The 21,651-nt window shown below is 36.6% G+C and overlaps 1 protein-coding gene across 10 annotated transcripts in view; it reads right to left on the bottom strand.

Annotated features, from left to right (window-relative positions):
• Window positions 1-21,651, bottom strand: part of LOC136856556 (uncharacterized) — a 430,695-nt gene that overhangs the window by 86,021 nt on the left and 323,023 nt on the right. For 9 of the 10 annotated variants that reach the window (XM_067134396.1, XM_067134403.1, XM_067134398.1 and 6 more), the window contains one exon: window positions 12,437-12,592. The exons of the other annotated variant lie outside the window; for it this stretch is intronic. In XM_067134396.1, coding sequence (XP_066990497.1) covers window positions 12,437-12,592 — 156 coding nt within the window. The remainder of the gene's footprint in view (window positions 1-12,436; window positions 12,593-21,651) is intronic. 10 annotated transcript variants of the gene reach the window in all.

Here is a 21,651-nt window from a genome sequence, read left to right on the forward strand (position 1 = left end):
CTTATTGTTATACGAAGGAAATCATTTTTTTTTTCATATTTAGTAATTTTTTTTTACGAAATAGAAATTTTCGTTCACTTGGTGATAGAGATAATTCTGTTTAAATTATTCTGTCATAATAATTTTGTTGTTATACACTTGGCGCAGCATTTTTGCAGTGGAACCCAAACAATTGTTATAAGTCCAAACTAATATCAGACTTTTTCAGATTGTGAGAGAGTCCTATGAAGGAATGAGGTGGGGAAATTGAATTTCTATTGAAGTGGAATACAGTCACTAAGAATTCAGCAAACATGAAATTGATGTAAGTACCTACTTCTCAAATCTTTTTTTTTTTCATTTATTTTTCATTCTTGGAATCATTGAATATTTTATTAGTTGATATGAATGAATCCTTGGATGAAGTAATTTCCCGACTGCAACAGACAGGGGCGGAGACCAGACTCAATATAACCTAAGGCCTGTACCTGAACGACTTTCTAGACAAATTAATCCTAGTAATACTAGATCCAGACGTTCTCATAGTCAGGGTCCCCCACTTAGTTTACCGATAACTAGTGCACCTAACACTTCCGTTGTAACCACTAACCCAACAAATTCGACTGTACCTAGACGCTACACCATGGCTCAAGCCGCAGTAATCACCCAAGCCACTAGATTTTGTGGAACAGTAGACCAAAGTAATGTAGATAAAAGAAGACTAGAAGAATATAGTGTAAATCGATGGTTGGCAGACACAGAAAGCAGAATTTCAGCTGCCGGTATCACAGATGAGAGAAAGAAAATAGATGAAGCACTCTTGTATGTTAGTATGGAACATGGTGATGCACATACAGTTCTTCATTCAGTACTTTTTAAGAAAATTACTCTGTTTAACGACTTCAAGAAACAGTGCTTACAGTTTTGGCAACCAGAAGCACAGAAAGATCCATGGTACAACATAGGAACTTTCCATCATCAGAAATATGATGGTAATCACTTAGTGTTAGCAACCAGAGTCGAAGAAGCTATAGATAGAGTGACGACAGATATGAAAGATGTAGGGATTGTTGTTGGAAGGAAGGATGACTTTGATGATGATGAAACAGATTTAGCTAGTATATCCAAGGTACTTAGATATATGTCATTAGGGCCAATCTACGATGCTTTGGGTAAGGAAGAAAGAGTAGCCTTAAGGAAGTACTACGATAGGAAGCCAAATGATGGAATTGTACAAACCTTGATGTACATAGAAAGGAAAGTAAAACAGAATTCATCAAGTAGTAGTGCAGATTTTACGGGAACCGTAGCTAGTGGAAGCCCAAGAAATAATAGCAACCAGTCCAGTAGAAGCCAATCAGGGCAAGCTAGGTCTAGGCATCAGGGAAACAGAAATTCGTCTGATAGAAATGGTGGGAACAACAATAGGAGATTTAATCAATCAAACAGAAACAATCAAGTTAGGCCGCCAAATAGAGGTAACAATGGGAATACCACTGGAACCAATGGAAGTAACAGTGGAAATAACAGGGCTCCTGGACAGAGGGGAGCTAGTCAAGGCCAAAATTCAGGGAATAATAGACCACAGTCAAATAGGCAGAGACAAAATTGTGGAAATTGTGGTTATTCCAACCATACAACACAGAATTGTAGAAGAAACAAATGGTGTTCGAATTGCAATAGGATAGGACATTTGATCCAGAACTGTTGGTACAACAGACAGGGAAATTCTCAGGGGTCTCAAAATAACCACAATACTCAGCCTAATAATCAGAATACCTCACCCAGTAACCCAAATCAAGGGAATTCTCAGTGACAATCACAGGGAGAGCAGCAGAAAGGTCCATCCTTACAGAAAGAAATAGTGACATTGAATAAGGATGTATCTCCAACAGACATTACTCGAAGTAATGAAATAGTGTTTTCTGTAAAGAATTTTAATACGTGTCAGGAAGAGTTGCCTATCATACAAGTACACTTAGAAGGTGTACTGAGTTCTATATTGTTGGATACAGGCAGTACTGTAAGTATCATAGATAAAGGCACTTTAACAGAACATATAGGTTGTGAGCTTTCCCAAATGAGAAAATCCTATAGGACCATAAAGGGGATCGCTGGAAAGCAAATAAGGGCTCTAGGCAATGTCATTTTAGAGATAGAAATTCTAAATAAGAAATTCAGGGAAGAGTTTGTGGTGTTGGAAGAGAAATATTTTCCAGCTCAAGCTCTATTTTCCTTCCAGGCTATGAAAAGATGTGGAATTACACTAGATTGTAGCAATGGAAGAATAACTATCAAGGAAATTGATAGAGGAAATGTTTGCTCTCTTGAAGAAGAGGAACAGTTTCAGATAAACTTGATCACTTTACCTGAGATAGCCTCATCTGAAGAAGTAGACATCCAACAGATAGAAATGGAATTTAATGCTAACCCGGGTAGGACAGTGTGTAGAAATTCAATGATAGAAGAAATAGGAGAAGATAGTCACACTGCTTTTCAAAGCCTAGAAGCCACTCAGGAGGAATTCTCAGATAGCAGATATGAACCTGATGACTCAAGTGCACAACAAGTAAATACCTCCGAAGAACTTAGCTCTTTGTCCCAACCTGACGATCCTGACACGCTAATAGAATGTAGTCACCTAATAATAGGAGAAGATTCTGAAGAGAAGTATCTCAATGAGGTGTTGCTGTTAGGCAACCTGGAAATGACAGAGATAAGTTCTGTGATACCACAAGATGAAAGTTCAGATGCTACTGATGTCTGTTACACTGCCAATGTGCAGAATGCAGAAGGAATCTGCTTAGTTAGTAAAGCTTGTAAAGCTTAAATTAAATAGTAGTGTTCTACTTCATCCACAAGGTCTGACAAAGGTTTGTCTTAGAATTGTAACAGATAAAAACCTAGGTGATACAGATGTGTTATTAGTTAATGAAGACTTACCAGACTTTGTGAAAATGGACAAATCCCTAGTAAGACTTAATGGTGGAAACTGCACGACTTATGTGTATAATTATTCTGACAAGAGACTAGAATTGCATGCCGGCATAGAATTCTGTAAGGGAATTGAGTTTAATATCCCTTTACTAACCATAAGTGAAAAAGCATTTGTCTCTGTAGCTGACACAAGAGTTAAATTAGAAGGGGAAGTAAATAATACAGATTTTCCTCATTGTAGGGACAGATTAATACAGATATTAGAGAAATATCGGAATGTTGTATCGGTAACAGGAGATAAGTTAGGAAGGACAGATGTCCTGCAGCACAAAATAGTCATAGAAGATGGTGCTAGACCCTTTTATATACCTAACTACAAACTTCCAATAAGTCAAAGACCCATCGTAGACGAGATGGTTGAAGAGATGAAGGAAGATGGAGTCGTAATTCCTTCTAAGTCACCTTATAATTCACCTTTACTGCTAGTTCCAAAGAAAGACGGTTACAGTTGGAGAATGGTAATCGATTACAGGATATTGAATTCCCACACTGTCCCTGATCGAATGCCAATGCCAGTCATTAGTGACATGTTAGCTCAATTAGGAGGTGCCAAGGTTTTTCTAGCCTCGATCTACTAAGTGGATATTGGCAAGTTCCTCTCGATGAAGAATCCAAGCATCTCACGGCATTCAGTACTCACAAAGAACATTTGCAATTCGAGGTAATGCCGTTTGGTCTTACTTCTGCTCCTTTAACGTTTGTACGTTTAATGCTGCAAATCTTAGGAGATGTTGAAGACGTGTCGGTTTATCTTGACGATGTAATAATTGCTAGTAAGGATGTAGAGAGTCATTTCAAGACAATAGAATTAGTATTAGACAGGCTCAGAAAGGCCGGATTAAAGGTAAAAATTAAGAAATGTCAGTTCATGAAGAAATCTCTAGAATATCTAGGACATGTTATCAGTGAACATGGTTTGAAAATGCAAGAAGGAAAGATTAAGGCTATTGTGGACTATCCAGCCCCAAGAAATTTGAAGGTACTAAGAAGATTCCTAGGTATGGTAGGGTATTATCGACCTTTCATAAAGGGATTTGCTACAATAGCAAAACCATTAACTGAGTTAACTAGGAAAGATGCTAACTATGAGTGGAAAGATGAACAGGAAACAGCGTTCAAAACACTAAAGGATATGTTGATAACAGATCCTATCCTAGTTTATCCAGACTTCGAGAAGGAATTCTACTTAGCCTGTGATGCTTCAAGTACTGGACTAGGTGCCGTCTTGATGCAAAAGGATAAAACAAGGATGAGGACTGTATACTATGCCAGTAGAGTTTTGAATGCAGCTGAAAGAAATTACAGTACAACAGAAAGGGAATGTTTGGCATTAGTCTGGGGATTACAGAAATTTAGGCACATTTTGCTAGGACATAAAATTAATGTTCTTACAGATCATAAACCCATTTGTGATCTTTTCAAGAAAAGGGCTTTTACCAATAATATGAAGTTCAATAGATGGTTCGTTAGCGTATTGGAATTAGCCCCAGAATTTAGATACATACCTGGTAGATATAACACATTAGCTGACGCCTTATCTAGATCACAAGAAGAGAACGAGAAACAAATTACCACTCATAATTTCGCCTTCAGTTGTCAAACCACAGACCTAGATTTAGACAAGGTTCGTCAGGAACAACAAAGGGATTCTAGAATAAGGGAAGTAATTGGTAACCTCCTGCAAGGTGAGGAAAATTCAGTTTCAATTGATAGATGGATTGTTGTACAAAACTTCAGACGAACCAAATGCTTGTTCACGTTTGTACATTCCTAATACACTGACACAGGACGTCTTAGAACTAACCCATTCATATAAGTTATCAGGACATCCTGGAATTAAGAAAACATGTAGAACAATCACTAGAAACTATTTTTGGCCTCGATGTAGTGAAGATGCTAGTCGATTTGTTCAGAACTGCACCATATGTAATGTACATAAAGGGAATGTCAACGTGAAGGCTCCTCTGGAAATGTATCCTTCAGAATTAAATCCTTTTCAAGTAGTCACAATGGATTTCTTAGGTCCATTTCCGAACACCATCAGAGGAAATAAACAGATTTTAGTTTTATTGACTATTTGACCAGATACGTAGAAATTGTTCCAACCAGAGACAGAGAAGCATCGACGGTGGCAGAAGCCTTTAAGTCTAGAATCATAATCAGACATTCATGTCCTCAAGTTTTGCTCTCAGACAATGCTGCTGAATTTACTAGTGACATTCTAAAGAAACTGTGTGACTTTTATGAGATACAGAAATGTCAAATAACAGCACATAAGCCAAGCTCAAATGGAGCAGTAGAAAGAACAAATCGCAAAATAAAGGATGTTCTGAAAACATTGGTAACACCAAACACTGAAGACTGGGATTTGACGCTCGAAGACATACAATTTACTCTAAACAACACAGTAAATGAATCAATAGGAGAAACTCATTTCCTACTGTATGGCTACCAAAAGAGAATGCCAAATTCACTTTTGGATGATGCCGCACCACCCAGACGTACGTACAACTATGAGGACTATATTGCTTGGAAGACAAGACGTACGTTTGAGACCATTAAGGTTACCAGGACTAGGTTAAAGGAGTTACATAAAAAATCTAGTAAGTATTATAATAAAAGGTCCACCATAACCTCGTTAAAGGTAGGACAACAAGTATATATACTAAATCCTATTCTTGAAGGACCTAATACAAAAGTCTCTCCCAAATTCAAAGGTCCATATAGAGTTTTAGAAGTTTTGAAGTTGAATAAATTCAAGTTAATGCATGAGATTACCTTGAGAGAATCTATTGTACATTGGAACCACATTAAAGTAGTTCATTCAGAACCTTGGTTGTCTACCCAGTTGACAGATTTGTCTAATAAAGATAAGATAAATTCAAATAAAATAGAATCTTCAATGACCCCAAGGTATAATTTGAGAAGAAGGTAATGGCAAATGCAATGGTAAACAAATGTAGTTGATAAGATTTTTACCGCTTAATAACATTATTTCAGCAAATGGATTGTTTGGTGGTTGGCAGTGAGTCAATTTGTGAACTCACTCGTACAACTAAGGAAGGGAGCCATCATCAAGGAACATGGCAAGGTTAAGATGATACAGGACCTAGCCATTGTTAAGATCCGGATGGAGTCCATTATCGATCAGAGAAAGCAGTTAGTCCAGCTGAGCAATCAGATCCAGGCAGGATTACACAGTGTTCAAGATAGAAATTTGTATGACATGCTCTCCAAGTTGCAGAAAGACATTGATAGTGTTATGCCAAGGAAAGTAGTAAAGCGATCACTCATACCCTTTATAAGTGTCGCTTAACACAATCTTTTTGGTGTGGCGACAGATGGTAATGTTGAAAAGCTAAAGGAAAGAGTGGCTCAACTTGAAAATTGGGCTTCTGAGCAGGGCACTGTCTATAATAAAGTAATAGGAAATGTCAATCAAAATCAGAAAATGATCACAGAGCTGAAAGAATTTGTGAATAGTGCACTCCATAATATTTCATCAGAAATTGCTAGAATCCATCAAACAGAAATGATGGAGCAACTGCTCATAGAAACAAGTAATTTCCTTCTGGAATACAAGGAATTACTCAATGCGATCATGATGGCAGGTAAAAACCTGCTGTCGCCTTTTCTGATAACCCCTAGTGAAATTGAAGCCATTATTCAGAAGTGTGTTGTGAACAATCACTTGAAGCCACTAGTAGAAAATATAGTGGACTATTATGGCATGATCACAGTGAAAGTAGTAGCTAATCAAATAATCCTAGTGATCCCTTTCAATAATCAAGACATCAACTCATTGATGTCAGTCTATCCATTCCCAATGGTAGTAGATAATAAGTCCATTGTGCTAGAAGGAACAGTTCAACACTTTGCCTTGCAGCATGATTCGTTCCTAGTGACCGAAATTCCCGAACATGAGTTCAGTGAATGTGTCATGCTTAATGGTGATGAATATGTTTGTAACATTGTAAATTTCTATGAACCCTTGAGTGCTCTTCATTGTCTAGATGATCTTGTAAACAACAAGAATGGTAAGAACCATTGTAAGTACCTACCGTTTATAGAAACATTCAAGGCTCAGGTCACTGATGATGAAATTTTTGTGTTCTCAGCAAACAGACTGAATGCTAAGATTATATATATATATATATATATATATATATATATATATATATATATATATATATATATATATATATATATATATATATATATATATATATATATATATCTGTGTGTGTGTGGATGGGTGTATGTGTGCATGTGCATAGATATATGTAGACACACACACACAAATATATATATATATATATATATATATATATATATATATATATATATATATATATATATATATTTTTTTTTATAAATATTACTGCTGTTCGCCCTCGTAACTTTTGATTGTAAATAATATCAGCCTGACCAAGACCGGTAAAAGACGTTGTCTGCATTAGGAGCGTCTTCAGTTCAAACTTTAACGTCTGTTGGAGAAAGGATAGGTAGCATTTAGGCACTTCCCCCTATAGGAAAATTTCCATATCAGCCTTAAAAATAGGTGGTCCTAAGGTCCTTTTTTCCTTTCTACCTGTCTCTCTTGGCGAATGTTTTTAACAGAACATAGACGCCTAGGGCATGACTGTAGGCCTGTTTTTGACCTAGGCTGGTCAGAGAACAGGCAGAGAGAATCAAGCTTTTGCAGAGACAACACGTCCGGTTGGGCCCCTCCCCCCTTTTGTCTATTATTCTATTAGTGAAGTGAAGAAGCAATTGCAAGAACTTCCTGTCGTCCATTGATGCGCAACAACGCTCGTCCTAAGGTAAAGTCTGTCTTTTGTTCAAAACTTTGCCCATTCTTTTATCCTCTTCCTGTATTTCCCAATCTTTCTTTGTTTCACTCTCCAGCCACCATTTAGGGTGACCGCTGGTACGAAGTCTAGATTAAGTCAAATTATTATATTGTTAGCGTTAGCCGAATTATCCCACTAAACCTCGGGGATTTAGGCAAGCAATTCATTTTAATACTCTGGTATTTGTTGTGCCTAGCGCTCATTGTTTGGGGAGAACTGTTGCGTCTCTGTATTTAATACCCTCTTAACGAGTAGAGATTTTTCGTCGTCCGCAGTCGGTGACGTTCATCATAAAGTCTTTATTCCTTGAATATTCTTTGTTCAGGTTAATTACCCTTAACTGGTGACCTTTGATTAATTAACGTCTGTCTTTGAGGTTAACTCTTGGCTTCAAGAGACAGGTTACGTGTATTCTTGGCCTGCAGGGCCGTGCAACTTTACGTAAATTAACCAATAACTGATCAGCCAAGACCCACACGTAACAATGTATATATATATATATACACCAGCTGAAAAACCCAGAACTTCCCAGAAACACTGAATGGCAACCAATAAACTCTCTCTCTCTCTCTCTCTCTCTCTCTCTCTCTCTCTCTCTTTCCATCTTTCCCCTCCCTAACACCCCCTCTACTCTCTCTCTCACTTCCTCTCCTTCTCTCTCTCTCTTCTCCCTAATGCCCCATCTACTCTCTCTCTCACTTCCTGTCCCTCTCACTATCTCTCTCTCTCTCACTCTCTCCTTTTCCTGTTAAGATAGTTGGTTCAATTGCAGGGACCAACATTTTTGACATTTTATATTTCACCCCTTCTCACCCCTCATTCCTATCAGGGCTGAACTTGGACTTAAAGGGCACCAGGAGTGTGACTATTCATCTCAGCGACCTCGAAAACTATGGATTAGACACTAATATCTGTCGTTTTCAATTAATTTTACATGTTACCCCTTTCCCACCCCCACCCCCTTTGGTGCCAGTGATGTCTTACCTACCTCTCCACAGTCTTCTTTTCCAGATAGCAAGTAATATGTATACTGAAATGAGGTGTGATAGACCTGTAGAATTTATTTTGTTACTAAGTCTACAGGGAGAGCCAGCCCCATTTCAGGGAAGCCCTTCCCAACCCCACCCTCTTTCGTGCCCTTTCGTACTAGTGATGTCTTACCCCGACAGTATTCTTCTTCAGATAAGTCATAAATTATGTATACCAAGTTTGGTTGAAATTGCTCAATGCATTTCAAAGTTATGCTGGAACATACACACACACACACACACATACATCCATTTATATATATATATATATATATATATATATATATATATATATATATATATATATATATATATACATATACATATACATATATATATATATATATATATATATATATATATATATATATATATATATATATATATATATATATATATATATATATATATATATATATATATATATATATATATATACTGACTATAAATGGGAAAGTGTTGACTACTAGAAAGTCGGATTCACTGTATAATTAGGGGGATGAAAAGGAGGTGATGCAGTGTATCAAGTTTTATTCCCAGACAACGTTTCTAGGCGTGGTTTCTTCATTTGGGCTAAACTACAAAATTTTTAGCAATTAAAATTAACGCGAATGACTCAGCAAAAAGCATTAATGTTAAAAATAGATACTAAAAACCGAAACATAAAGTTAGAACCCACCAAACGTCTCAAAACGTGGAAACTGAGTGACCAATAAGGGCACCGAAAGAACAAAGAAACATCTTAATCTATAAACAGAGGGGCAGAAGACTGTTCAATGATAGAACCAGTTGTTTGATGGTTAAACACTCGAGAATACAGAGAGAGGTTTCATCACCGGATGCTTTATGATTTCAAAATCGTCATAGGCAACAAAGGATTTATTATGTTCCCGTATGTTGGAAAACTCCTTCTTACTCAAACGATATAAGTCCCGGGATTATATTTCGGGCAAGTATACATATAAACAACCGTAGAACGCATAAGGTTGGGCACAGTATCTTTAAACCTAAAAGTCATCCAATCGTTCTTGGATTCCTAGAACCAGTTTGGGATTAAGACAATTTCTGTATTTCTGTAAAATCTGGGACATGTATTTAAAAACTAGTCAGCAGCAGACTAAAAATCAAGTTTAGGTACTGTAGGTGAGGGAATTTTCGGGTGAATTTTATTATCTAAGAATATTTTGGGATATTTTTCAAATAAAAGTTTAAGATAGCAGTTACTTTGAAAGCATTTTTTAAGGAACTCAAGCTCACTATGAAAGCAAACTGTCTCTGTTTAATAGTGTAGAAGAAATAATATTTAGTTTAAAAAAAAAAAAAAAATGAACGATAAAAATTTGAGCCAATACCAACGTATGCTTGTTTACGGAAAACAGAAGTGAAGAAGTGCTAGTTGGATCTGGTGGTTAACACGTCTAGAAAAGGAAGGCTCCACTGTTTTCATGCCCTGTGGTAAATTTAACATTGGGGTGGACTTTTTGGCGTACTCTGAAAATTGTTCGCACCATCTTTAATTTGAAAGTTTTCTACCGCTTTTAAAATAAGGGACAAAAGGTGGCGAGCAGCGGCTAAAGAGCATTTCTTTCAAATGACACAAAAACATTTGCCAAAACTGGACCAAAAGGAGATCCCATGGAAACCCCATCGATTTTCGTATGTTTTCCAACAAATAGAGTGTGTGTGTGTGTCTGTGTCCAGCACAACTACCTTTAAAAGTAAAAATCATCTTTATCAAAACCTTGATAGATTGTTAGATTGCTTTAGATGTTTCTTTGGTCTTCTTGTTCACTGTTTCCATATTTTGAGACGTTAGGTTGGTTGTAACTTTATGTTTCGGTTTCTAGTATCTAATGCTTGTCGCTGGTTCATATGTGTTGATTTTAATTGCCATTATTTTTGTATTTTGAGCCTGGTGATGAGACTATGCTTTGAAAAGTTGGCTGGAAATAAAACTTAAAACGTGCGTCACCTCCTATTCATCCTCATATATATATATATATATATATATATATATATATATATATATATATATATATATATATATATATATATATATATATATATATATATATATATATATATACCATACAGTCATGAAGCTACAAATGTCGCTTAATATCAAATTCACGCTACCTAGGAATATCCCCGATGGGAATTATCACCGAAGGGAATTCATAAGTGATAAATGGACTGGTACTGCCGAGTCTCGAACCCACGACACAGATACTTATCCAGCGACTCCAGTCGACGTTCTACCCACGGAGCTATCAAGAACCCGCGACACAGATCCTCATCCAGCGACTCCAGTCGAGTCGCTGGGTAAGTATCTGTGCCGTGGGTTCGAGACTCGGCAGTACCAGTCCATTTATCATTTATGAATTCCCCTTCGGTGATAATTCCCCATCGGGGATATTCCCTAGGAAGCGTGAATTTGATATTAAGCGACATTTGTAGCTTCATGACTGTATATAAATCACGGTGTGATAAAAATTTCATATATATATATATATATATATATATATATATATATATATATATATATATATATATATATATATATATATAAAATAAAATATTTTTAAAGTCGCAAAGCTGGTACCTTCTTGGTTTCAAACAAAGAAACGTATGTTCATGAATTTTCTGGGAATGCCAAGTTTTTATTTTTCTGCTCACTATAATGATAAACGAGGGGTGATTTTGACATTATCAGCGGTATCTGTTATAAACAAAATAGGTGCTGGCCTAAGGTTCGAGTGCCATATAATGAAAAAATGCTAAGAATGTTAATTTTGCTTGTAATCTTCCAAGTTGGAGCTTGCTTCTCAGCATTCTATTATTGCCCAATATTGGTTATAAAAACTATCCATATCATATGACGATGGGATTAGAAATATTTAACGAAATGTATGTCAGAAATATTTACTGTTAGTGTTCTTTGATGGAATAATGAGTGCAGTAGACTAGATGTAGTTATGTTTTGTAGACTCTTTTGCTTATGCTCTTATGTTCTTCCAAGATTCCAGAATTTAAAGCACCTTTGAACTAGAAAACCTCTATATTGGTTTACATGTACAAAGGGTAAGCATAAGGAAACATCCGGAAAAGAATATTTCACATTGTAGATTAAGTTGGTAGTCACAGAAAAAAAAAAATTAAATTCCGATTATATGAAAGAATCATCGCCTACCTTTTGAAGCAATATATTATTCTGTTTTCCGTTTCTGCTGTAGTGTGCTTCCATGGTACTGGTCATAATATCAGAAACAAAATTATGTAATCTTTCTTTAAGCTGCTCATCTGAATTTAGGCGCACCATCTGCTGGGGCACTCCATCCTGTAGAATAAGTGTTTCATATTCTCTCTCTCTCTCTCTCTCTCTCTCTCTCTCTCTCTCTCTCTCTCTCTCTCTCGCCCAGATTCTTTACAACATACATTGCCTTTAAACATATCCTTCTATAATTAAAATGGTATAAGATTAGAAATAGAAATTTCAGGTATGAGTATAGTTAATCATTAGGGACATTATTTGCGGTCAATTCTTTGTTAGAGGGAACCTTGAGGGAAGCTTTGTCATACCTTAGAGGGCATAGCCAAATTGTTATTAAACTGATTCTGTCGTCTGCTGTCATGTGTCTCCACCGCTGCAGTTATTATATCGGAAACAAAACTCCACACTTTTTCCCTGAGCTGCTCATCTGAATGGGGGTCCAATATGGGCTGGTTCTCTTCGTCCTGGGGAATAAGGGGGCCTGGTCTTTCATTCCTTTTTACAACAATGGTCTGTTTGTCTGCCTATCTCTCATAATTTTTAAGAAAAAAAAAAATCTTTTAGCATTATTTATTGTAGGTCTTTAAATGTACTTAGACTAGGGAATATTTAGGATGGGGATTTTGGTGTTTTGCTCATGTAATTCCCATCATATACTGCCATCATTTTCCATCGGCACTTCCCTAACTAACATTTTGTTTATCAAGGAAAACATATATGCGCATATAATTTCTTTCTTTCTTAATTAAAACCTTTTGAAAATCCTTCTGGACAGTCAACTGACTAAAACCCAAGAGAGCTCTAAAGGAAAATCAACCCTCAAAGAGACACAAGTTACAGGAAAAGGTGATAAATAATTAAATATGAGGGAACAGAAAATAAAACCGATACACCTAAAATTCAATTCAGGAGACCTCAACAGAAACCACGAAATAAATTTGCTACTTGGTCAAAGATTTGGAGATCAGAAGACTCCACAACTGCTCTAGGCAAACTATCCCACATTTTAGTCATAGTCAGAATACCACTCTTAGCAAACTGAGTAGCGTTAAATTTTATCCTGGAAAATGGCACACTGTTTCCAGCAGCAGCAGCCAACCTAGTGTTGCTTGCAAAAACAGCTAGGTCAGGTAAAGACGAGTGCAGAGGATGAACTCACTTTACATCTCTGCCACAAGTCAACATAAACTGCTCGTCCACACGGGCGCTCAAACAGGCACTTGCAACATGTAAACAACATATTAGCGAATAAACTGTTAACACATTGCGAACCGTTGTGTCCAGGTAATACTGTAACGGCAGCAGCGGTTGCTAACATGTTTGAAGCTTCGAAGTGGATGAGACAACACAGGTGCTTGGAGACGTGCTCGAACAGGTGTTCCGAATATGTACAGTAAACAATATTTTCAAAAACAAGATGTAAGGTTGTTATGAGTGATGTGTACAGATAATACTGCTGCACATACTTGAGCACATTTTGCCAGTAGGCTTCACAACAGATGTTTATGCACATGTGTGGATGTGAGTATCGCTCCGTCGTTGCTGTGAACATGTTTGCAACATTATTGAATCATATTTCCAAACAAATTTCTAAATACTGTTGCAAACACACATTAAGTCTTGCTAAAATCAATGTTCACAACATATGTCTGAGCACCCACGTGGACGCGCCGTCCCTTACAGGACGGGCTAAATCTACAGGAATATTAAGCAGACCCCACACCGGGCAAACTTTAAGTTTGGCCAATTTAAGAAAAAACACATCAATGGAGAGAGAAAGAGCTGCAAATGCACAGGCTGTAAGAAGAAGAACATTTTTCTGTGCCTTCCACGGGAAGCTGAAAGTGAATATTCACAACCCTGTGAGGGGCCTCTTTACCAAGACACGCATAAAAATATGCTAATTTTACCAAGTTATACATGTTTTTCTAATAATTTATTTTATTTTATTTTGTAAAATTATAATCACAGCTCACGCAATGTCATAACACATAAGAACTAAAATCAGTAACAAATTCTGAGTATATTTATTGTAAAATATATATGAGGTTTACTGAGATGAGGAGATGCAGCATCTTTTTGTGAGGTATACATTTTTTTTCTAATATCTCTTTGCACTTCACTTTGCAAAATTACAGTTATAGCTGAACTGCTAGCATAAAAGAGAAGACCTGAAACCAACAGCAATCCCTGGCTATATTTATGAGCAAATAAATAAAAAGACGTCCTGGAGCTCGGGAGAGGTAGGTAGGACATCATGCCAAGAAATCTCAAGGCACACTGATCTGCTGTACGTACCTCTCTCACATAGTCACATACTGTACTGAGCTAGTACAGTTGCCGGAAGTCATTTGTGGCCCATTCAAGTGATATGAACATTTTTCCCGTTAAATTCATCAAAACTGTATGGCGCACAATATTAATACTCATAAGAGTTAGCCGGCGTTCGCTCAAAACCTACAGTTCCTCATATGATCATGCTTGTCCAGAAAGGATTAAGACCACACTGGAGAACTTGACTCCGAATAATAAGAAAGAAAAGTTAAAACATTTGGATATAATAATAGCCTCATCACGAAACATTCGAAAACATTTCCACAAGATATCAACTTGTTGAGAAACAGAGAAGGCAATAATACGTTTATTCTTCTCGAAAGTCAATTTCTTGTCAAAAGCTGCACCTAGAAATCTAAAATGAGCTACTGACATTGAAAACCATACCATTTATATGTAAATCAGGATGTAAAGGCGAAAGTGCTGCCAGTTCACATTTTGAAAGTATATTAAAAAAAATTATTTTCTAATTTGTGAGATGGATACAACTGCGATTCAAGTGTCATTATGAGCTTTTTTTATATGTCTGTGACACATTAAAATGGTCAAAATGTAATTCTTAAATGGGCCCTAAGTAGCCTAATGTTTGTTTCATTATTAAGGGATCTAAGTAACAAGCGACATCTGTTGCAACTGTGCTGTGGTAGACTCTAATCATATTTCCTTCTCTGCTTCTGAGCGTGTCCAGCCTTTGGTGTTTGTGTTCAAGAAACCTGGGGAGATTATTAATTAGCAAAGGCAGATATTTACATTCACAATAATGCTGAAAACCATCAATACTACTAGATTAAAAGGTAATAGTCTTAGTATTTTCTGGCGTTAGAAACCAGTACCTGACAAAATATATATTTATTTGACTAGAAACCTTCTGATGACAAGGTAACAAGAATTTCTTGGTTTGGATCTGAATTGGCATTTCAAGAAAAACCATTACCCAGAGTGCAAGAGAATCAAGACAGGTCTATTGACCAGTTACTTGGCCTCTAAGCTGAGACAAGTTTCTACCTTTCTCCCAATTTGGACGAATTTGGACGGCGACAAGGCAGCTTTAGGAGTGGAATTCTCAATATGGCCATGGAAGAAGCTGCGAGACCACTCAAAAAAACCTTTATGTGAGAATGGCTACTAAACATGTCACAGTGGTCTATTGTCAGTATGCTGCTATCAGTTTAATTTAGATCATTACTTTAAATTTTTATATTTTAAATTTCTGTTAAATGTTGTATTCAGGTAGTCAGAATTAGCTTGTTTTTCCTCCTCACCGGTGGTTCGCTTGTTAAGCATGTTATTTAACAATTGTTTTTCTTTACATGGTCCGTGAGTGTGTGTATGGCCCCCTCCCAATCTCCCCGTGCGGCAGAGGGGTTTGTGGAAGCTCCTGTTGGAGAGTATAGTCAGTCTGTTTCTGGATCTTCAACAGGAGTGCTGAACTTTCCTATTTTTGCTGCTGCTTTTTTATTATTACCTTCTTGCTGGTTGGCAACCTGAGTACTGTTGGATCCACTTTGCCCTGCAGTTGCAAGGATATAACTGCCTTTATCATTCAGCACCACTGATCCAGTATCATTGTCGGTGGGACCTCTCTTGTCCGCAGTAAAATGTAATTAATCTTTGGTTAATAAAGTGTGATCACGGCCTCTAGTTCACTGCTGACGTATTACATGGACCCATTATTTACCTTTTACACACCTCTGCCCGAGTGGATCCTGTGATACCCCGCCACCGGGAGATTCTCCTCTGACATTTGGGAGGAATAAATTAACCACGGAGGAGTTATTAGTGTACTAAATTTAGTGTGTATCATGGTAGGGTATTCTATCTTTTGACTTTCCTCCTCCTTTCTGGACCCCCTCCCTTTTTTGGCATAAGTGTGTTGAGGTCTGTCTTTAATTGTGTAAGTGTGGTTTATAATTAAGGGTGTTTGGTTTTCATTCAATTTTTGTTTCATTGAGGTTCAGGTGTTACTTCTGTCTGTAACGTACGTATTAAATTTAATAATTTTTAGTAGTGTTTATTTTGCCCCCTGACTTAGTCTTGCACACATTTTAATTAGTGGTACGATTCCACCCATTGTGGACTTCGTATCCGGTTTGTGAGTACTTTTATTTTTTTATTTTTTAAGAATTGGAAGTGTTTAGATGTATTGGAGAAGTGTCCATTACACTATGAACAGAAAGAAGAAGACATCTTCAGTGGCTATCGGGATTTTTAGCTTCTAACGAAAGACTCGATTAAGGATCTAGAAACGAAAATGAGTAGTATGGGTGAAGCAAGAATCCTGCCCCATACGTCTTTTTTCTCGTAAGACAGGAGATTTCGAACCTAATTATGAATATGGTACTGTTGTAGCACCCACAGATCCGTAAGTCCTTGAGTTCCATCATATCTCGAGCTGTCTCCCATATATAATATAAACAAATGCTTAATAAGATTTTGAATATGATGACATTTACAGAAATTGTTGTCTGAACTCGACCTTCTGCTGACGACAACTCTGCAGAATGACATCATATCACTGGAGGTTGAGAGCATATTCACTGATGGTACCATTTATGAAATTATCCACATGGATTCTGCATTCCCGGCTGTCTCTGTGCTTTGGAAGAGCTTTTTATTCATAAAAATATGAAATTAAACAAATGATCTCCATTAGTAAGAAAATAGTAGTCAGCAAACGCCTGCCATCGATGCAAGGCATGTATATGTCACCTTTAGAACGGTAACGATATTAAGGCATATGTATCTGTTTTACTTTAAAGCTTTGTTGTTTCAAGCTGATGGATATCGTGGATGAATGTATCTCCTTTCTCAGTGTCAGCCTTTCTCAGTGTACTGACACAAGACATGAAGAGCAAGTCCATAACTTCAGAGTACTGCAAACCACCTCCTTGGAGAATGGCTGACTACTGAAAGACTATGCACTTGCAAGAACAGGGCATTTGACTATTGCTATAGGTGAAAAGAAATCAACAAAGCGCAAACAAGGAGTTGTACTCGTCCATAGCATGATATACGGCATAAGGAAAAATTATAACATTAGAAAATGGCCTGGTGCAATAGGGATTGACACCGACATCGATAAGAATTTCTGTGAAAAGAATTGCTTCTTGCAACCCTTACGGAAGGATGTCTGGGATTCTTCAACAGACCTGACCCCATTAAATTCTGGTAGCAAGAACTAATATCACACATTCCCCAACTAAATACAAAATGAATAGATCACTTGTTACTCAGATTGCTAAATAATGAAACAGAAATTACCCGTAGCCCATTTCAGAATTTCATTTTGGCTATTTTATTGTGACAAACTTAGGATGTAAGAAAAATCTCATAACAGAACATGAGGCGTCACAGCTGTTTCCATCTCACAAATTAGAAAATTATTCATAGTCGATCCAGAACACTTTCGCTTTGCATGCAGATTTACATATAAATGTTGCGGTTCTTAACAGCTAAATTTCCGTCGTCGTTAGGTCACTAGTAATCCTCTGGGCATCTTAAGTACAACTGAAACCAAGACCTATCTAGCAACACATTACTGATTTAGATGCACAGCCAAAGGCCTGCCTAGTTATTTGAAGGAACAAAGTTGTCAACAATGAGCAATAATTCGACAGTATTGTAACAGAGAAGGCAATATCTGTTTCTCATAATAGACAGCATTTAGTATACAGACTTCCTGCTATCTTATATTGTCTTTTGCAAATGCGTATATCATCTTATATTGTCTTTTGCAAATGCGTATATCATCTTATATTGTCTTTTGCAAATGCGTATATCATCTTATATTGTCTTTTGCAAATGCGTATATCATCTTATATTGTCTTTTGCAAATGCGTATATCAGCCCAAAACAGCAAAGTGAAAAACATTTTAATGTTAAGAACAATTATAAGATGTCAGAATAATAACCAACAAATTCATGATATTCGCATTTCCAGACTCAATTCGTGTCCTCAGAACGAGATTAAGATTAGGGGTTTCTCATACAACATTTGAACTGCAGTAAGTAAAGGGTACGATTCGTTAATAAATCTTTAAAATATTTCCAAATATAACTTCACTCGTAACAAGAAATCACCCGTTCTGTTATTATTATTATACGACATACTTACCATGACCTTGTTACCTTTACTGTACATGGTAAATGCCTAAACGAATGAGCTGTTGTGCAACATTCGAGTAAGAAAATTCTTATGAAAAAATACTATACACTAAACAATTTAAGAGGTATGATAAGTTTTAATTAATCTTCATCGTCGGAATTGAAGAAAAGTGTTTAAAACAATAGTGTGTGAAGAAAGACTGTAACAGTAAGTACGTGTCTCTAAACTTTTTAAGAAAATGCAGGCATTGAAGACAAGTTCCCTTGAACAGTTAAATGAACACTGAACAAATTACCTTTTGTTTTCTTTATTAATTATATGTTAACTACAATCAAGAAAATGTACAGAGTAATGGATGTGGAACTGTCGTCCGCACATGAATATGTAATGGCAGTAATGCTAAGCGATGTAAAAGTCACAAATAATAAATGGCTGCTCAAGATTTACAGATTAACCTCCAAACCACTGACAAAAGGGAATATACACATAACACCAGTTATATATTTGCTGACGTAAATAAGGTAGGAAAAGATAGAGTGCTAGATTAATTAGCATCAGAAATGGTATTTCTCAACAATGTATTATGTTATCACCGCATGGATTTATTCCGTCGATTTGACATTGTTCCCAAAAGACACCAACATCATTTTGGGGAAGAAAGAGAGTAGATGGTAACAAGAACTGCCTACCAAAGGAATGACTTAACGAAAGGGGTCATCCGAGCAAAGGGAGGAAAGAGAGAGAGAGAGAGAGAGAGAGAGAGAGAGAGAGAGAGAGAGAGAGAGAGGAAAATTATAGCCACGTCACGATAAAGGTTTTTACTTTAACCATAAGAATATGGTGTTTCAAACTTTAATGCAGTATGCGCTATACACACAAAAAAGTTACTCAATTAACATTACTCCCATCATGCAAACTTGCTTCAGTTGTTGAGCGTCTTTTATTTCACAGGCAACGTTGTCAACAGCTTCGTGGAGTTACCAGCTGTTTCCTTATCCTTAGCTCACCGCCAAGTGTACCCAAATACACGACGGCAACAGTACCAATGCACTAGGAGATAACAGCTACACTCGTTTATATATCGAATAGGTCATCTCAGGGATTAGGAAAAGAAACAACAGGTGCTTGGACACACACACACACACACACATATATATATATATATATATATATATATATATATATATATATATATATATATATATATATATATATATATATATATATATATATATATGTGTAAGGATCGGATTGAGTGACATACTGGCTGGGTGTTGTCTGGTTTATTGGTGGTTCCTTACTGAATCAGTGTACAGAATCCTCTAAGTTGTTATTGGCTGGTGCGAGCCGCAAAGTAGTATCTACACACAGACAAGGCAAAACAGGTAATGTTTCAGACATCTGTGTTTGTCGACAGACAAACAGATGGTGATTGTGAGAGACATAATAAACGTAGTGATAAACATATCAATGGAAAGGCCAGGAAATTCCACATATGGCCAGTTGCATGAGATTCGAGACAGATAAATGAATACAATGCAGTAGCATAATATATGTGAAATGGCGAGACGTTTGGCGTCTTCACAAACAGAAACATACATACAGTTTGACACAGAAGATTCGGTGGAACATTATGAGTTCATGATTAGAATGCTTGCATGGCAATGCAAGTAGTGGTGATTGTACATAAATCGAGACATCAATGGTTAGGGAGAAACAGACAGAAATATTGTATGGTAGAAGTTGGGTTCCTTGTGAGAGAGAAAACGGGATGCTCTTGATTTTGTCTTGGTCCCTCTGATGGATGACACACACACACGTGTGCTCGAAAGAGACCGCGATCGGCGCGATGCCTTCTCTTATATATATATATATATATATATATATATATATATATATATATATATATATATATATATATATATATATATATATGATTATTATCACTTTTGTACTTTTGCACTGGAAAGGAACATCATTGAATCTAGCTTTATAAAAGAAAGTTACAAAAATAATATGAATATCAGTCAAGGGATGTATAAACTTGATCCTTTAATATCAAAAGAAATTTATAAATTGTTTAAACTTTAAGGTAGGCAGTAGAGATGTATGGAAATAGGATTATCATATTTGTAAACACAGTACGAGGGCAGTAATGTTAATGAGTTTCCAATCTCCGCCTCCGTGACACCTGTCAGGTGTGGATCTGAGGTGGCGTATGGTCTGTTTATCAGCAATGTCCCCTGAGAGTATATTGTGATTTATAGCCAAATGAGTTTTAAAGGCCACTCCTACCTCGACACCGGCCTGAGTGGGGATATGTAGTCTCTAACGGTTGTGTATGTTCGTCAGTACTGTTCTTGTAGTATATATATTTGTGACTTCTCATACTCTGTATCAGTCCTTCGTCAATGGCTTGGAAATAAAGTCGAAACCGGTCAGGACCTACACCCCGTTTCTTATTTTTCACCTGTGGTAATGTGTGATATATATATATATATATATATATATATATATATATATGTGTGTGTGTGTGTGTGTGTGTGTGTGTGTGTGTGTGTGTGTGTGTGTCTGTACCTGATGAGGAAGACTGTATGCCCTCAAATGCTTATCTTGTACTTTGTAAATGAAAGACTGGAATCTAAACCATCTAGTTTCAAATGCTTATGCTTGTACTTTGTAAATGAAAGATTCTGGAATCTAAACCATCAAGTTTTATATGTATATATATATATATATATATATATATGTGTGTGTGTGTATATATGTATTTTTTTTTCTATCACACCATCGTAACATTTTGTATACTAATGTTGTTTAATATCCAATTCACACTGCTTCGGGAATATCACCGAAGGGAAATTATAAACGGTAAGTGATTTGGCACCTAAGTGACTCGAACACCCGACAGTACCCGTGAACGACTTCCAAGTCAACGTTCTAGACCCCTGAACTGTCACTTAGGTACCAAAACATTTATCACTTATAATTCCCCTTCGGTGATATTCCCACGTTAATGTGAACTGGATATTAAACAACATTTGTTAAAATATATATATTAAAATATATATATATATATATATA

This window comes from Macrobrachium rosenbergii, chromosome 36 (assembly GCF_040412425.1).
Source record: "Macrobrachium rosenbergii isolate ZJJX-2024 chromosome 36, ASM4041242v1, whole genome shotgun sequence".
Lineage (NCBI taxonomy): Eukaryota > Metazoa > Arthropoda > Malacostraca > Decapoda > Palaemonidae > Macrobrachium > Macrobrachium rosenbergii.